Below are 17875 nucleotides of genomic sequence, written 5' to 3' on the forward strand. Positions count from 1 at the left end.
AAAGCAAATTGCAATCTTTTCACAAAACTCCACTATTCTTTCTTTGGATTACTCAAAATAACATCAGTACAACACAGGACTAGCGACGACCTTAAGCATACATAAGCCAAAAGGAAACCAAATTATTAAGGAAAACGTAATAGCTTACATCCTGCCGGACTAACAACTCATCTGTTTGCAGAAGGATGGACTGTATGAAAAATATACTAATATTTTTACAATAAAAATGCTTACTATAACATACACAGTCTTCAGTGGCTGTTTATTTCCCAATCTGCTGACTACTTTTACCTTCAGTAAAGTGCTTAGTAAGACAACAGCACACACACCAACAGCTTGACTTCTTAAAGAAGGAATTGGGAACACAGGACAACACCGCAACCAGGAACAGTGCTGACACTGGGACTACAGTTTGCACGAATTTTGCATCTCAGACAAGAGCATTACATAAGTCTCTCGGATGAACCCTATTACTTTTTCAAAGGGATTATTACATGAGCATTTGAAAAATTCAGCCCAGCAAGCTGATGCATCATTGCATCCTATACAGCCTCCCTCACTTCAGTGAGGCTACAGAAGCTCTTCGGAGTTGTTTGCAATGCCAGTTCTTTTTTTTTTTTTTGGAAAGGACAAACTTTGGGATAAAGCTATAGCTGTCAACACTTCCATTCAGAAGGATGTACACACATTTTATTCCTTATCCATAAGTATGTGCATTGCATTCTCAGAAGCAAGAAGCGACAGTATTTCCAATATTTAGTGAGGGTGTGAAAGAAAAGAAGAAAAAAAAAGTCATTCCACATTCCTGCACGAATGGGAAACATAATTACAAAGAAAGCCATAAAAAAAAAAAAAAAGCAGTTTTCAGCACTAAGCTCTCAGTCTGGTCAAAGTCTGAGACAGGAGACCGCATGAGAAAGTGTTTTGCTAGATAAAATTTGATTCTCTTTCTGCAGAGTAACAATTCACTACATGGCAGCAGCGACTTAGCCTCCACCTGCCAACACAAATGTACTGCCATTTAAGGTTGTTAAAATTTTTCCCCAATTAATCATTGCTTCACTGCAACATCTGTCCAAGATGCCTGTTTCGCTAGAGCTAGTCAGCCCGCTGCAGTACGTTATGCAACCACAGGCCGTGCCGACATCGCGGAGTAACGTTAGCCCATGCCAGCCGCGAAGGGAAGAGCAGTAAAAGGAGTGGAAGCTTCCAAGGGTGGAGTGTATCCAGTAATTATAGGGCTGAAAAGCAGGATCCCTCCCCGTGACATAACCAACCTGAATTGCGTGAAACCGAACTGCCACTCGGCAGGCGGCGTAATGCTAAAAGCATTTCCCTATCCGAAAGTCCTTCCCGTCTCAGCAGAAGAAATTCAGATTTCTTTAAACGGGAGGAATGAACACATTGAGGCTTCCTATAGGTGATTCTGTCGTTGGAGCCCCGAGGTAGCGCTAAAACATTGAGCGAGCTCTTTAAAACTCAAATGCCTTGTGGCAATTCTGTAAATCACAGAGCCCCAACAGAAGTGTCCTAACAAGGCTAATTTCTTCCTGGAAATATAAAGTTCTCAGCAGGACCCTCACTTAGACCCGAATGCTTAGCCTCAATGGTTTAATCCATATATTGGAGAGAATCATCTCCTATTTATCATTTTCATTCATTTCAAAGGGGATTCTCCCATTAAACACTGTCTCATATACACTTTACACATGACTCCTGGCTCCAAACAGCTCGTGAGCCGTTTGTAAAGGACAAGATAGGCCAGAGGACAAAGATGTTAGCAACAGGGTGCTGGGGAGGGAAAGGGGAAGACCGTCTTGAGCAGCCAAGAGATCATACCTACAAATCATTGGCACTACTTCCACTCTGATTACACACGCTCATTCATCACGCCAATATTTCAGAGCTTCCACCCAAGAACCAACTGCAAATGCTACTGCGGGTCATGCATTTTCCGGCACGTCAGTCAGTTTATGCAGGAAGATCCTGCTTTGCATAACAACTCATGAACTTTGATCTTCCTTTGGCTGTTTTGGCCCGTGTTGCTCACGGAAGAGATCACCGTTCTAACCGCAGAAGTCCTGTTTCCTGTAAGTGATTCTATAAGTGATCTGGGTCCTATAAGTGATAAGTCCTATAAGTGATCAGAGCAGTTGCTTGCTCTCTGGGGAACCCGCACAGCACGGCTCCCTGACTAAAAGTGTTTTTTTTCCCCTCAATTCTCTCATGCCCCATCCTCATTGGCTTCGAGATCAACATAGCCTCCAAGATATGCAGCTATAGGGCACTTCACCAATACAAAACCAGGCCCTTGCCGTGGCTGTGGTTTTGCAACAGCGAAACTTATCATTGGAATGGAGATTACGCAGGGACTGTCTAGGAAATTAAAAACCAGGGCTGGTGTGGCTCACACTAATTAACCACCCGTACTCCCACAGGCTGCTGCAAGCAGGAGGAGCCTGAGGTCTACAGAAACCAGCCAAGAGGTACAGTGGATGGCAGTAAGGCCATGCTATTGCTTGCTGAAAGCTGACCTTGGGCAATTTTCCCTCCCACTTATACAATTAAGGCAGATGGGAGGGCAGGGTGGCAGCAAGAACGTGAATGGAGATGCAATCAAAGCTTTGTTTGGGTTTTTGTTCTTCTTTAGAGGGACAAATAGGGGTAGAAAAAGCAATCCCACAGATAAAAGCTACCAGCTAAAGTTCAGTGGCTATTGGACAAAATATTGAGTAGCTTAAACACAACCCAATGGCAGGTCCTATTTTTGCTATACATGGATGTAGTGATCCCGGTAAATATGAGTCATGTTTGGAAGAAATCCCAACTGTTCTACCAGCACAGTCATATCTGTGCATAGAAAAGAAGGAACTAAGTTCAGAACAAAAAAAGCCACCTTCATGTCAACACTAGCGTTGTCCAAATTTGTCAGGGAATTGCCTGTCGGACAGTTTTAAAGCCAATGTTTAAGATCACAAGATGGTTATATTTGGAATAAGAGGAACAACATCATATATCATCTTCAAGCAGATGATCTAATAAAGAAGACTTCATGAGATCCTGAAAAACATGCTGCAAAGATTTAGTAAGAAAGTAAATCAAACCGATGAATGGATGCCAGGTACTAGCTACTTAATAGGAAGGTGATTTATTATTACTACTTGAACTTTTCTTCTCTATTATGTAACTCAAGGGAAATCTGGCAAGAAAAATCCAAGCCACGTGGAGAACGGCTAGTTAAGGTCTGCAAATGAGAAAGCCACAAGCAAAAGGGTGACAAACACAGTAATGGGATCCAGAAGCACCAAAAAATGATTAATAGCATGCACAACTACAGGACATAACAGCAAAGCAAAGGATTTGCACCAGGATAACGTGAGTGATGTGTCTGTGGCTTCAAGAGAGTTTAGCCAAGTGCTGGATAAATAGCAAGGCCCTTAAGAACATTTCTGAAGACGGACATGTAAGATAACTAGGCCAGAAAGAAAAGCCTAATACGAACATGCTCAGAAAAGAGAGTTTCAGCTGAGAACTTCTACAAGCTTTCTGATGGACAGGGCTGCAGGGGTGAAGACAGTGGGAACCAGAGGGCAGAGGAAGGAAGGGGGTAAGAAAGGAAGGAACCCCACCAAGCCAAGGTCGGGTCTGTTACCCAAGACCCTCAGCACCGCCTTTTGCCACCATCCATCCTGGAAGGCTCGTGGGGATCCCGATCAGAGAAGCAACAGATCCTTTTTCTCGTCAGGTTCATTTTCAGCCAGATCAATTCTCTTGCCTGTGCACCCCCAGATATTAGCACCGGCACAAAAAAGAGCGTAAGGTCGGGAACATCGCTTCTGAAAGCGCCCTGTTCTTGCATCCAATTAAAGTTACTATGAAAGTAAATCCTGACATTAGGGGCTCAACCAAATTCTTCTATCGCTGAGACCTTCTCTGGGTTCACACCAGATTTCAATGAGATTGACCATAACTACGCTCCTCCTTCTGAATGAAAGATGTAAATTCAAGGTGAAAATCCTTGCTGCAATAGCTCTGTGGCAGTGCAAGGATAAAACAGCAACTGGGCGATTAAAGGAGTAGCAGGGACAGCAGCACCGAGGAGGGAGGCAAAGGCAAGGCAATATTACAGACTGAGAAATCATATTCCCCACTGCCACTTAAGATTTATATCATGGGTCTCACAATAACTATTGTTGTTCTTAAAATACACTTTCCTAGAGTAAAATGAATACAGCCATCTGCAGTCTTTAAGAGAGCTTTTTAGCTTTCAGCACTGCAAAGAACAGTTCGAAAGCAACCATAGCATGTCCCAAAGGCTTAAAAGTCAGAAAGCAGGGGGGAAAAAAAATATATAGATAGATACAGGTATATAGAGATAGACAGATATCTATATAGATAGATAGATATCTCTATATGGTTAAATTTGTCAGTGCTGCTCACCCATTACTTATACACAGTGAACATCCTTACTGATAGATGGAAGGTTTCTACATGTCATGGGACAGAATATTCCCCCCCCCCAGATTAAAAAAAATTGAGGCTTTTTGGCACTCATAGTGCCGGAGTGCAAATACAGCAGTGCCAAACCCCAGGTCAAAACTAGAAAGACGTTGCTATCTTCAGCAGCAGGACTCCTGAGTTTGCAAAACGTCCATCACACCCCATTACTCAGAGAATGATAAAACGAGAGTATATCAAAAGCTCCTGCTATCCATTTGGCCGGCCGGGGATGACCAGATGGGTGGGCACAGTTGTGTAATTTGCCTAAACACTGTTACACAAGCAAATTACTTGGGATCTGGCCATTAGCGCTGTCAGCTTCCACATCAAATACCTCATTAAGATAAATGGAGACTGCTGGCTTACCTTAAACTGTTTGGGGCTAAGACAAGCCAACACATCTACATATGAAAGGTTAGAGGGATCTTTTTTTCCTGAAAGCTTTCCCAGATTGGTTATAATGTTCATCAAGTGAGCCAAGAATTTGACATGTTAGGTGAAAAATACTTTGGCACTGCACAAAGCATGGGAAAGTGGTGTGGGAACTGCTATTAAAACAAGGTTTCTGACACATAACATAGAAAGGTCTCATACAGGTATGGGAGAGCCTTTGAAAAAGGTAGCAAAAGTGTCTTGATAAAAATAACGCACCCTTATCAATATTTTAAGCTCCCGACTTCTTAAAAAGGCTGTTGTTACAAACGCTTCATCTCTGCAAACTCTTCCCACATCCCTAGCGCAACATAAAACATACCTCCTGACCAAACCTGTCTTTCCTGCAAGAACCTGTTAATTTGTTCCATCCCGCAATTTATTTTGGTTTACCGACATACGGTTCTTTAATAAACATAACTCTAGCAAATTTTTCCTTTAGCGTAGTCAAGGCATTACCATTCGCCTTCAAAATTCACCAAGCTTACTGTCTTTATTTCAAATTTTTATAGATACAAGGACAATGCAGGAAAGGCAAAAACGTCATATCAGTTGGAGTTTAACACGCTAAAAGTTTATGACCCCATTCAACAGCTTCCATGATCCAGATACAATCTGCTTGCTCCCCAATATAGTTTTAAAGGTCCCAAGTTAGTTCATATGATAAAACAAGTGAAATCCTCTGGTCTGTATATCTGTACAGGGTCTGGTCACTAAGTAAATATTCTTTCAGCAGAGTAGCTAAATTACCAGTTAAGAATCAACTATGGGAAAAACTCCTGGGAGAACACCAAGATCTGAACCGAAGAGTGTCCTGCCCAAATGCAGTAGCACAGAAATCTCAGCTGGCCACTAAAATTAGTCATGGACTACGGTTTGCCACCGCAGCCAAAAACAGAAAATGCAGTCACACTGGAGAAACCACGGAAAAAGCGAAGATCTATCTGCTCGAAGACAGCTGTTTCAACTGTGTCTTCGTACGGTGAGTGGCAGGTGCTACCTTGGTTCCTCGATGAGAGGGTCAAAGATCCAGAAACCAAATAGAACAGCAAAATATCTAATAGCACCTGTTAAAAGGTGAATATCTGCCATCTCATCATCTCACTTACCTGGCTTTCAGACTTCTACCTACAAAATGGAAATCTAGGCACTCTTCTGTGCCCCTTCAAGCAGGCCAACCCTACATGGTCCACTGCCTTTGTCATTCAAGGTGACCAACTGCAAGCCCTTCACTGCTGTTAGGGATGGATTGATAACGCCTAAAAAGCAAGAAGAGAGCTGAAATGGTTTGGTTAAAAACAAAGCTCTTCTTGACAACAGACAGACCCCCCCCCCCCTTTAAAAGTCTCCAAAGAAGTAAATCCTTAATGCAAAACACGGATGGAATCAAATGATTGGAAAAATTAAGCCACACATTTCCAATTATTTTAAAACTGTCCAACTTGCTTAGTTTCCTATCAAGCCTGGCCTGTATAGTCTTATACCAGGCTTAAAAAGGTTTATACGTATCTACTTTTTCTTGGCATTTCCTCAAAGGGGTTTAAACTCAGTATAACTAATAAAGATTCAGAGAATTAGCTGCCAGAGACTAGAGATGTCTAGCTTAGGAATGTCTGCATCTTTGAAAGCCAGTATGCAACGCAGCCCAAAACACAAGCTAAGAGTTCGCACCGAAAAAACAAAGACAACATTTTTTTCTTGTTTGCTTTGCCAGAGACAAAAACGTTACATTTAATAGGGAAAAAAAAATAAAAATGAAATGAATATACCCCTTTTTATATACCCACGTGTGCATGTCTACACAAGCGTTCTCAGCCTTCTCCTCACTTAAAAGGGGGCAGCACATAACCCGCATGGAGCAATGTTACTTTCTCGCTGCGACACAGATAAAACTCGAAAAAGGAAACACTTTATTATCACGAAGCGTTGTCCACGGAGTTATACATCTAACCCCCAGTCTTATTTTAGAAAGTCTCCCTGGTAATTTGCCTGTGCTTTTCAAAAAGCAAGTAATATGTTTTGAATTATGAGAGGTTACAGGGACATTTTTGTGGTAAATTTGGGCTTTCATTTGCAAAAAAATCCCCTCAGTGCTACAGAAATCCTTTCGGAAATAACATTTTTTTGTCATTGCTAAGCACTTTTCGACAAAGCTTAATGGCTACTGTTCCAAGGAGCTGTTTACATCAAGCTTTAAAAGAATACCGGGGTACTTTTGTTCTTGCAAGCAAAAGGAAAAGGAACACAGCTTATTTCTTTCCAATATTTTGAGAAGAAAATAGAAAAGAGTATATACCCCACATACGCCAGGGGCTACAATTTTTCTAAGTTCAGCTACAGCTCTGCTCAGGCTCTAATATTCTGCTTTTTTTTTCCCTCTAGATGTTGAAATTATACCTAGAGCTCTTCAAAACTTACATTTGTTCCCCTGGTCTTTACAGCTAGGATCAGGAAGGAACAAAATGCCAAATACGTTATTAACTACAACTGGAAGACGCTCTTTCCAGCCGCGGAGGTTTATAAACTGGATACCCCAGCTGCTTTATAAACATTGCAGAGGAAGACAGACCTTCAAACAAAGGTAGTCAGATTTTTTTCCTTTGAAGGTGAAACTTATTTTATTGTTCGTTCTTATAAACAAAACGGCCTCCTTGAAGCTCAGTAATGTGAATAAGAGAAAGTTTTACTGTAAACATCCAGAAGACATCCAGCCCCATGAAAGCTTCACAGTGCTCCTGATAACCGTGATGGAAAAGCTTTCGTAACCGCCAGTTTTTTTGCAGGCCGATACGCCAGGATTGACTGCCTCAATATACCAGCGAGGAGGTCTCCCATAAAACAAGCTGTGCGGCTCGTACAGCAGGAAAAGAGAGGTTTTGGGTTCATTTTCCTCGCTACCGGGAAGCTGGTACCGTCTCATTACTCCTCGGCCGTCTTGCCTCCTGCACAGGTGGGTGCAGTAAATTACTCAAGCCCCCTTCAATTTTCCTCCTGAAGCTCCCCACCGAGTTTGTCCTAAGAGCCACGAATAAAACATCAAACAGTGATGAAGGCACTGACCAGTGTGATGCTTATAATAGAAGATACATTAAAAGCGAGTCTTTTCAGAAAGTTTCAACCTTTCCCCCAAAGTATCATTCGGTTGAGGACCAGCAGCTCATGCCAGCTATATGTCAGACAGAGATTGAAAAGCTTTTCATCGTGAGCCCCATTTCAGAAGATTTATTCAAGGGATGTCAGAGCTTCCAATAAAACACCACTTAAAGTTGGCTTGGTCTAAATAAAGCATACTAGATTGCATGTGTAGAGGGGCAGGCCAAACAATACAGACTTAAAACATGAAAACATTTAAAGATGAAGTTAGAGATAGAATCCTAAATTAAATTGTTAAGTACACCCTCTTGCACTACGTGTCATACACTCCAGCACGGCACAAGCCCTGCCGTAAAGTTTCTCCAAAAACATTTTATTGCACAGAAATAAGCAGTGAGGCTGCATGCTTCCCAATTAAGTCATACCAACCTTAAACGGGACCAGAGCATGGTACTAGAGCAAACCATTCTTTACCTGAACAACTTGAGACAGGAGAACGTCAGCCTAGGCTCTGTCCAAACCTAAGCTACAACAGAAACTTTCCTGGGCACGGATCCAATGTGGAACCAGGAAACTACTTGCACAGATCAACACGATAATCAGCGGTTACAGCATACTAAACCTCCTACCACGACAAAGTTTGTGGAGGTTTCATAAATCAGATATTTAAGGAGGAGGCAGCGTCTTTATTGAAATTTATATGCTGGTTCTTCCATGCCAAAAGGAGCAACAAAGGAAAAAGTACACAAATCCTTGTCAGAAAGTTCCAGGACAGACATATTACCAGATCGGTCCTGTGGGACAAAGTGATAAACATTGAAAGGAGATAAGCTGTGCTTCTGAGGCTGAAGAAGAAAGAGGCAAAGAGGTAACTGAAGCAGATAAAAATCACAGTCTCAGCAGATGCAGTTCAAACAAGCACATGTGGGAAAGGTGGGATTTGCCAAGGCCTAAAACAAGAAGTGAACACAACAATCAGCGTGAAGATGACTCCAGGCAGGAGATTTAGCTGTGAATAGCGCAGGCTTGGATCTGATACACCATACAGGCAATAACAATATTTAACTTTGGATGGGAAGACCTAGAAAGGACCGAGTTAGATGGTGCCGGCAAAACAAATGAATTCCTTCCCAGGAGAGCACCTTCAAAATCTAGCACAAGGCAACTCAAACTCCTGAGTGTTGCTCAGATGGGAAAGGCTGATCACATCGAGATCAGAGAGGACAACCCCGGCAACGGGAGAGCTGAGGGCAGGTGAATGGCCACTTCAGCAAGGGGGAGAGTTGAGCAAAGGCGTACATTAAGTCAAAGAAGGTACTGAAGGCAAGAGGAGAGAAGTCACTAAGGATGACCAAGAGAACACTAATAATAGACGGATAGCCAGAAAGTCAAAAAGAGGAGAAACGAAGGGCCAGGCTGCACAGCACTTTTAGGGGGGGGAACAATGAGAGTAAGCAGCTGAAACCCTAGAGTACAGCAAGAAGGATCCAAGGATGAGAAATGATGTAACGGTGGGTAAACATCTGCTTCGGGACCATGCATCTGGTTTATACCATGTTCTCACCAAAGAAAACAATGGTACATTTGCTGGAAGGACTGCTCTGGAGCAGACAAACCCAACAGTCCTATATGAAGCTTAAGAGAACAGTATATCTCAAGACTGCCAGGTCAAAGCAAGCAAATGGCAGCAGCAGGGTAGACCACTGCCAACTCCTGCATCATGAATGGGTCGCTAGTAACATCACAGCAACCAGAAAAGCTGTGCTGTAAAAAGCTCCATCAGACAGGCCAATAGGACAGAATACAATAGCGGCGAGAGACAGGAGTCGTCCAACACTGATCAGGGAGAAAATTCAATGTCTGCACAGAAGAATGCTCTAAAATTAGTTAGGGGGCAAAATGGGAAGTGGCCATTGCTATCAAGCGGTAAAGCAATAAGCAAAGACTGGTTATGCTCCAGGGCTAGTCACACTTCCACCGATGAGACTGGAGAGGTGGGCAGAGAGGAACCTCATGAAGTTCAACAAAGGCAAGTGCAGGGTCCTGCACCTGGGGAGGAATAACCCCATGCACCAGTACAGGTTGGGGGTTGACCTGCTGGAAAGCAGCTCTGCGGAGAAGGACCTGGGAGTGCTGGTGGACACCAAGTTAAGCATGAGGCAGCAATGTGCCCTTGTGGCCAAGGCGGCCAATGGTATGCTGGGGTGCATCAGGAAGAGTGTTGCCAGCAGGTCGAGGGAGGTGATTCTCCCCCTCTACTCAGCCCTGCTGAGGCCACACCTGGAGTACTGCGTCCAGTTCTGGGCTCCCCAGTACAAGAGGGATGTGGCACTACTGGAGCAAGTCCAGCGAAGGGCCACAAAGATGATTAGGGGACTGGAGCATCTCTCTTATGAGGAAAGGCTGAGAGAGCTGGGCCTGTTTAGCCTGGAGAAGAGAAGGCTGAGAGGAGATCTTATCAACGTGTACAAGTATCTGAAGGGAGGGTGTCGAGAGGATGGGGCCAGACTCTTTTCAGTGGTGCCGAGCGACAGGACGCGAGGAAACAGGCACAAACTGAAACACAGACACTTCCATCTGAACACGAGGAAAAACTTTTTCACAGTGAGGGTGACAGAGCACTGGAACAGGTTGCCCCGAGAGGTGGTGGAGTCTCCTTCTCTGGAGATATTCAAAACGCGCCTGGATGCAATCCTGTGCAATGTGCTCTAGGTGACCCTGCTTGAGCAGGGGGGTTGGACTAGATGATCTCCAGAGGTCCCTTCCAACCTCAGCGATTCTGTGATTCTGTGACTGAGAAGAAGCAGAGCACTGCAAAACCACCTGAAGCTGGAGGAACCACCCGTCCCATCTCTCATTAATGACCGATTTGTTAGAAAGGTCTTTACGTAATTCCCCCCTTCCTCCTACTCAGCTTCTCATCATTCAGTCCTGACAGTATGTTATCTACAGAACAAAATCTAATCTTTTCAGAAGTTTAAATCCATACAGTGCCCCCTTTTTGCTCCCAACGAGATACATCTGTGCACGATAGCAGCAATATGAGCTGAGATCTCATGAGAGCTAACTGAAAACGAACAGAAATCACCTTCCTCTAGAAATCTGACGTCTGCTTTTGAGAAATGGAAATGAGCATTTGCCACAAAGTGGCACAAATCTCCCTTATTTAACACTCGGAGACAAATACGCGTGCACACATCTGCTTTCTTCTCCTCTCCCCCCTCCGCCTTTAAAATTCCTTCATTCCACAAAAAAGTGCAATCATGACTGAGGGACTGAGAAGCGATGATGCAACAGTCAAATATTTAGCAAGATCCGCATCTGTAAAAGGAATTCAAATAAATATGACTAAAGAGGAAACATTCAGGTAGTCTGAAAGCTTGCTCAGCCTGAAAGGAATGCAAAGGGTTGGTGGAGAGGTAGATCACTAAAACCATCAGAAAAGGTTGAGTTTTGAACAGAAGTCAATGCAACGGATTCTTGAATAAAGGACAGTACAGGACTCATTAGAAATATTGGCCAAAGATTTACTATAGGGATTTGGCAGACCTTAAAGCCAACCTATGGCCAGCAAAATTCAGAAGGTGATGACAAATTACACCATTTAGGATGATACAGTAAAATGCGTACTGGTTGTAAAAGCCATCTCCAACATATATTACTCAAAAGAACAGAAATCTGTTTTACATTCTCACAAATGGATATACTACCTGCTCTATCTTCGAAATTCATAGTGCTTCATCAGAATCTATGACAAAGTTGTAGGGAAGAGGCAAGGATTAAAGCAATACAGTTGCTGAGGAGCTCCCAAATTAGGACCTGACTTCCTGTAGATATACCTTCTGTAAATAGCAGAAAAGAAATCATTGAAAAAAAAATGCAATAAAGAACATCTCCCATTAAGCTAATTCAAAACAATTCTGGTTACAAAAGGGATTATTTATAGGGCTTTTTCTTCACACCTGACACTATGTGACATGAAGTTACTCCCCAGGTTGTTGCTAGTTACCATAATTAAATTTTCTTATCTTTGCTCTCACAACTATCACAAGCAGAGCTCCACATCAGCTGGAAAGCTAGCACCGACAGGTTCGACGCCCAGCATTACCAGCGTAAGAATTTAAAACTGTAAAATATCCTAAAAGGCCAATCTCATTCATAAATCTGACCTCGTATGTTATTCAACACCCATGCGTTAGAATTATTAAACGCCACCTCACCCACACTGCTATAAAAAGACTACTGTAAAATTCGCTCTCGGAAAAGAAGGTATTCACGAGCTAGGGGAAGACAGACATGCAGAAGATGATTCAGTGGAACTATATAAATTAAGCACACGTGGAGGCAAAACGAATTCCACTTTGGACATCTTCTCATTCAATGCTTCATTCATACAAACGTTGTCAAGAAAGACCCAGCCCACCTGCAACAGCTATCAGTCTCCATAAGCTAAATGTTAATCACGTCAGAAATCTGAAAGTTGACCTCGATGCTCCTGTTTGCTACTTGCGTAGCTAGGGCTTGCTTTTTAAGTGAGATTGATGGCCTTTTCCATTTACAAAGATCACGCTGGAACCCGTCCAAGCTCGTAAGTCACATTCTGATGGACCAAGGGGAATTTTCATTCCATTCATTCCAAATTCTGACACAAGACGGCTCTTTGCAAACTGCATTTATTCTAAAGAAGCCACGACAAGTTGACGAAACTTAACTGCAGAAAGTCCGGGCGACACACGAGGAAAGTTCTGCAACGTTCGCTGCGGCAAGCACCCCTGAACACCCTTCCCAGCAGCTTTGTAATTCAACACAACATGAGCAACTCAAACATTCACATCGCATTGAAAATGAGGAAATTAAAGTGGCTTAAAGGCATGAAAAGCTTGTTCATTAAGCATATTTCAATTACCAGAAACGCAAATGAAACCGAGCATTTACATATTATTTCTGCTGCCAAGATTAAAGACACCTTACTGCCTAACGAGAAGTCAAACCTCCCTCAAATTTAGCCAAAAACATGAATGTTTAGCACAGTGCCAGACTGATAAGCCAACGTTAAACTTCAATATAGAAAGTGCTTGTGCAGTCAAACGCTTCAAAGTAGGAAGAGAAGAAGAGAAGAACAAGAGAAGAACAAAAAGGGTGCTCGACATGAGGAATCAAATGCTATAAGTGACCCATAACCCTGTTGAGAAAGACTTTTTTCCAACGTATTTATGGAGACTCTGATCCTCTAAGGACAGGAGCAAGATAAAGCGTTGGGTCAACATGAGAACCTCGAGCCTGCTTTGCCAGACCTGTTGAGGGCAGAGCGGGACTCAAACCCCACAACATCGTCCAGAAGAAACAGATGGCTTTTTTGGAGAGAGGTCCAAAAGGCAAAGCCCGTCCACGCAACGTTCTCAAGCAAATCCCTTCAAACATCTCTTCTGCACTCGCAGCCCAATTCCTTGTTTCAGTTTGCTCCGATCTCATTTGCACAGGGCTAGAGCCAAAATAACCACACAATAACTCTCCCATACAGACGGGTCCATGCCTCACCCTCGCCCGCAAAGGGCCAAATCGGGGAGTCGTTTTCATCCTGGGGCGGTGAATGATTTATTTTTAAAGCTATTCAAGACACCTGCTCATTAACCTGTCTCTTCTATGAGAAATGACCCAAATGAAAGTCAAACAGAAACGCTTGCTCTTCCTCGGACCTTTGCGCAATGTTTTAGTGTACAGATAATACAACATATGGGCAAACGAGCTCGACTTTTTAGATAATTCTGCTTCCCATTACAGGCGCATGCACCTCTCGGCAGCAAACATGCAGGGAAAATTCTCCAAGGAGGACAGATTTTCTTTACAGTTCCTTGATACCAAATATATTAATCATAGTCAATATTGTCTTTCAAAAATATCTGCAATAAATATGAACTGTTGCCTTAATTTAGGCTAGCCTTGAAAATGCTGGGGTTTGCATTGTAGGAAAAGGCTGAGAAACAGTAGAAAAACCACTTTTGCATATTTTTTAACTAAATGCAGAGGTGTGGGGGGGGGGTTGGGTTTTTTGGGTTTTTTTTAAGTGTTGCTTTTAGAGGTCAGAAATCACTGTGTGTGCAGGACAGGCAGCTACAAGCACCATTAGACTGCAGAAGCACAAAACTCCGCATTAACTCATTTTTCATCAAGCCATAAAGAAAATTTCAAGGGATAACGTTTACGCCACAATTTCTGCAAAATAACTTCCGCGAGACCACTTACCCCCTTTCAACACGCGCCCATCTCCAGCTTCACTGAAACAGTCAGAACAAGCTAAGTGAAAAACCATCTACTGAAACGAAAAAGGTGTCAACAGGTCCAGAGCAGGATTTTCTACCTTAGATCACAGGTGGTAACATTAAAGCACAGTTAAATAACTAGTACCGGAATGCAAGCGTAGCAGTGGGCCTGAGAGCAGTTTCGACATTAAGAAGAATTCCAGTTTTAATTCAATTAAGCACGAGTCCTCTGATAAAATCTGAAATACTATATACCGCGCTAAACCTATTACTGCCTGCCCGTGAAGGCCAACAAGGAACCGATGAAAAGCAACGTTGAAGTATCTGCTGAAGTGCAAAGCGCTCAAATACGGGCGTTTGCTTTTAGCGATTTGTACTTGTAACCACTTAAGGAACAAGTATCTGTTACAGCTTTGGAGTTTTCTGTAAAGAAACAAAGCTATCTGAGTCCACACTGGCTGTTCCAATACTCCCGCGTGTTCTTTTAAATTATTCTGATGACTAAGAATCACAGCTATGGACTGGTGAGGAGCCCACTCAGGACTAAGGAATTCGAGGCCCAGATGACTTTTATTTGCAATTAATGTGTAACACCCAATGACTGCTTAAAAGTCCACATGAAATTGCCGGGTTAGCAACCAGCTGGAAGATAGACCCATGAAAAAACACACTAACAGTACGATATCCTCATTGAGTCACCCCACTACCTATAAATAACAGGGTTTGAAGTTTAGCGAGTGGGGAACGAAGCAGTAAATTCACATTGCATCCATCCACTTATCCATGTCGGTAACTCACTTCTACAAACAAACCAGAGAGCCGTGCTAGGCCAGCACATTTCAACACCACTAAATTCACATATTAAAAAAGCAATGCCCAGGACAACCTACCCATTTCTCTTTTTCCCACTAAACACATCTTTGGGGAAATATCCTTGTATGCACCGAAACGAGTAGGATTTTAATTCCACCCACATCTGGGCTCACTTGGGAACTAAATCCAGCACAACCCGTCTCGGGTCAGCCGGTGACCCTGAGCAAAAATAGCTCTGGCAGAAAGCTGGATTTATGGAATAGGGTGGAGCCCATCCAAGTGTAAACTGAACAAACCCGCCGCTCGCAGTTAATGCCGGAGAAGCAGCAATTTCTCCATGCTCGTCCGTGCATTACAAGCAACCGTCCTTTTGGTAAATTCGGATTAGCTTTCCCCAATGTCTCAGCGCAGACAAACCTCAAGTCAGTGGATGATAGCGCTGAGGATAGAAAAATCAACAGTATTAGACTTTTTTAACAAAAGATTACGCTGTCTGCAGCACAGACGCAAGACAACCTTGAACACAGCGGCAAAACTCAGCCTACAAATTGCAGATTACGGCCAAAGTCACTCACAGGTCCTTTCACAAAAGCGGCCAGAGTTTTGAATCGGCGTCACAAGGAAAAGCCTGGCTTTGAGCATCAGCGAACAAGGTGCCGGAGTTAAAGGGAAACTTTGCGGTGGATTGGATTTCATTTCTACAGTTGAGGGACGTCTAGACAAAATCCTTAGGCAGGATCAGCAGGCAACAGGACGGACATATCAAGCGTAAGGATCTGGTATTCCAGCTCGTGTTACTTATCCTCATTCACACAAAATTTGGGAAGACCACCTGAGCGGGACACTGCTGAATTCATCCACTTGATTCCTGAATGCAACCAACTTAAAAATCAACACGTCATGTTATCTAACCATCCTTCTTCTTCTAAGACATTGCTTGGATTTCTATTACACATTAACCAGAGAATAAAAGCCCCAAGAACAAACTGTGACATGCAAGTTTCCTGCTAATTAAAATAACTTTGTAAGGTTTTTGTGATACAGTTAGACTGCCATGGCATGCACAAATAAGAAGCAAATTTTAAGCTTTTATAGGCACCACGCAGTTTACTTTAATGTGACGTTTCCCAGTGCTCAGGGCTCAACTGCTCACGTTACGTTTCTTCTTCGTATTCGAATACAAACACCCTCCCCACCCAGATAAAGATACAAAATACCAGAAGACTAACAATATATATGATACATAACAAAAGACGAACGCCAGCTAGTTGCGTAGCGCAAAAACTCCCGAGCGCTTCAGCGGCCGACGCAGTCAGACCTCGGAAGCCGCACCGCTGCTGACGGCTGTTGGCAGAGCTGCTCTCAGGTGCTCGCGGCGGCCGCCCCGGCCTGCCAGGTTGTTAACTTGGCCTGCTGACAACGTTTCGCTTGGGAACGCGAGCGGCAGAAGAGGAACGGTCGCTTTGCAGAAGCCGGGAAAAGCCGAGCGAAACGGGAGGAGGGGGGAAGAAGAGAGGGAGACGGGGCCGCATCTTCCTCCCGCGGGCCTTCTCTTCGGCAAACGCCAAATCCTTGCAGACGCAGGGGCACGAGAGTTTATCGGGAAAAGCTCGCATGCATCTTTTATAGCGGAAAGTGAAAGGCAGCCTCGGAGCAAGGGTCCCCGCCGGCTCTCCTCTCTATCAGTGCTGCCCAGTATTCGGTGATACTTCGGTGCCGAGATCGGAAGCGCGAGCCGAAGCGCCCACCTCGCCGAAGCCCGGCGTTTTCGGAGGGAGCGCGAGGACGCCGAAGCCTTAACGGGACAAGTCCGCGCTGCCGGACGGATTTAGGGCACCTCCGGAGCGGGGGCAACCTTGGACTCGGGCGCTTTTTATTGCTGCTTTTCTCACTTTAGTTCCCCCCGCGCGTCAGCGCACGCGAGACAACCTGTGGCGGCGCGGGCGGCTCGTGGGGCGGATAACGAGGAAGAAGCGGGAAGACGGGTCCGAGCCTCCCCCGAGCGCGGGGCGAAGGGTCTCGCCCGCCGGCGGCCGAACCCCCCCCCCCCCCCGCGGGGCCCCCTCGACCCCGCCGGGAAGCCGCGGGGCGCCGCGCTGGGCCCGTTGCTGGCGCCTGAAGCGCTAACGGGGCTCGGGGGGGGGGGGGGGAGGGGGCGGGAGCCCCGCGCCCAGGCCGCGCCGCGGGGGGGGGGGGGGTGGAACGTGCCAAGCGGCGCCAGCGCGGGGGGGTCCCGCCGCCGCCGGCCGGTTCAGCTCACGCAGCCGGCCGAGCCCCCCCCCCCACACACACACACACCTGCCCGGCGCATCCCCCGCCCCGCCGTAACCGGAGCCGCCGCCGAGCGACCCCCCGGGCGCGGCGCTCACCGCAGGCGCAGGTTGGCCATGAACTCGGGCATGGTGACGGCGTCCATGAGCACGAAGTCCGCCTTGCCGAACTCCAGGCTCTCCTGCTCCGCCATGGCGGGGGCCGGGAGGGAGGGGGGGGGGGGCGGCCGGGGCCGCGCGAGCGCCGGGCAGGGACGCTCCGGAGCGGGGGTGGCGGTTGGTGTCGCGCCGCGCCGCCGCCGCCGCCCGCCCGGTGCCCGCCCGGCCCCGCCTGAACCTGCGCCGAGGCGGGGCCGGCGGGCGCGAGGCGGGCACGGCCGGGGGGGGGGGCGGGCACGGCGGGGGGGGGGCGGCAGCGCCGCCTGCCGGCTCGAGGCGCCGCCGGCGGCCGCCCGCGCTCACCGGGGGCAACGGCGCCCCCTGGCGGGCAGCGGCCGAGCGGCGCCG

General features: G+C 45.6%; 1 protein-coding gene across 1 annotated transcript in view; it reads right to left on the bottom strand.

The window, feature by feature from the left end:
• MYO1D (myosin ID) overlaps window positions 1-17562 on the bottom strand; it is a 150533-nt gene extending 132971 nt beyond the window's left edge. The window contains exon 1 of the mRNA XM_067311999.1: window positions 17468-17562. Coding sequence (XP_067168100.1) covers window positions 17468-17562 — 95 coding nt within the window. The remainder of the gene's footprint in view (window positions 1-17467) is intronic.
• Between the last annotated feature and the right edge of the window lie 313 nt (window positions 17563-17875).

This window comes from Apteryx mantelli, chromosome 28 (genome assembly GCF_036417845.1).
Source record: "Apteryx mantelli isolate bAptMan1 chromosome 28, bAptMan1.hap1, whole genome shotgun sequence".
Classification (NCBI taxonomy): Eukaryota; Metazoa; Chordata; class Aves; order Apterygiformes; family Apterygidae; genus Apteryx; species Apteryx mantelli.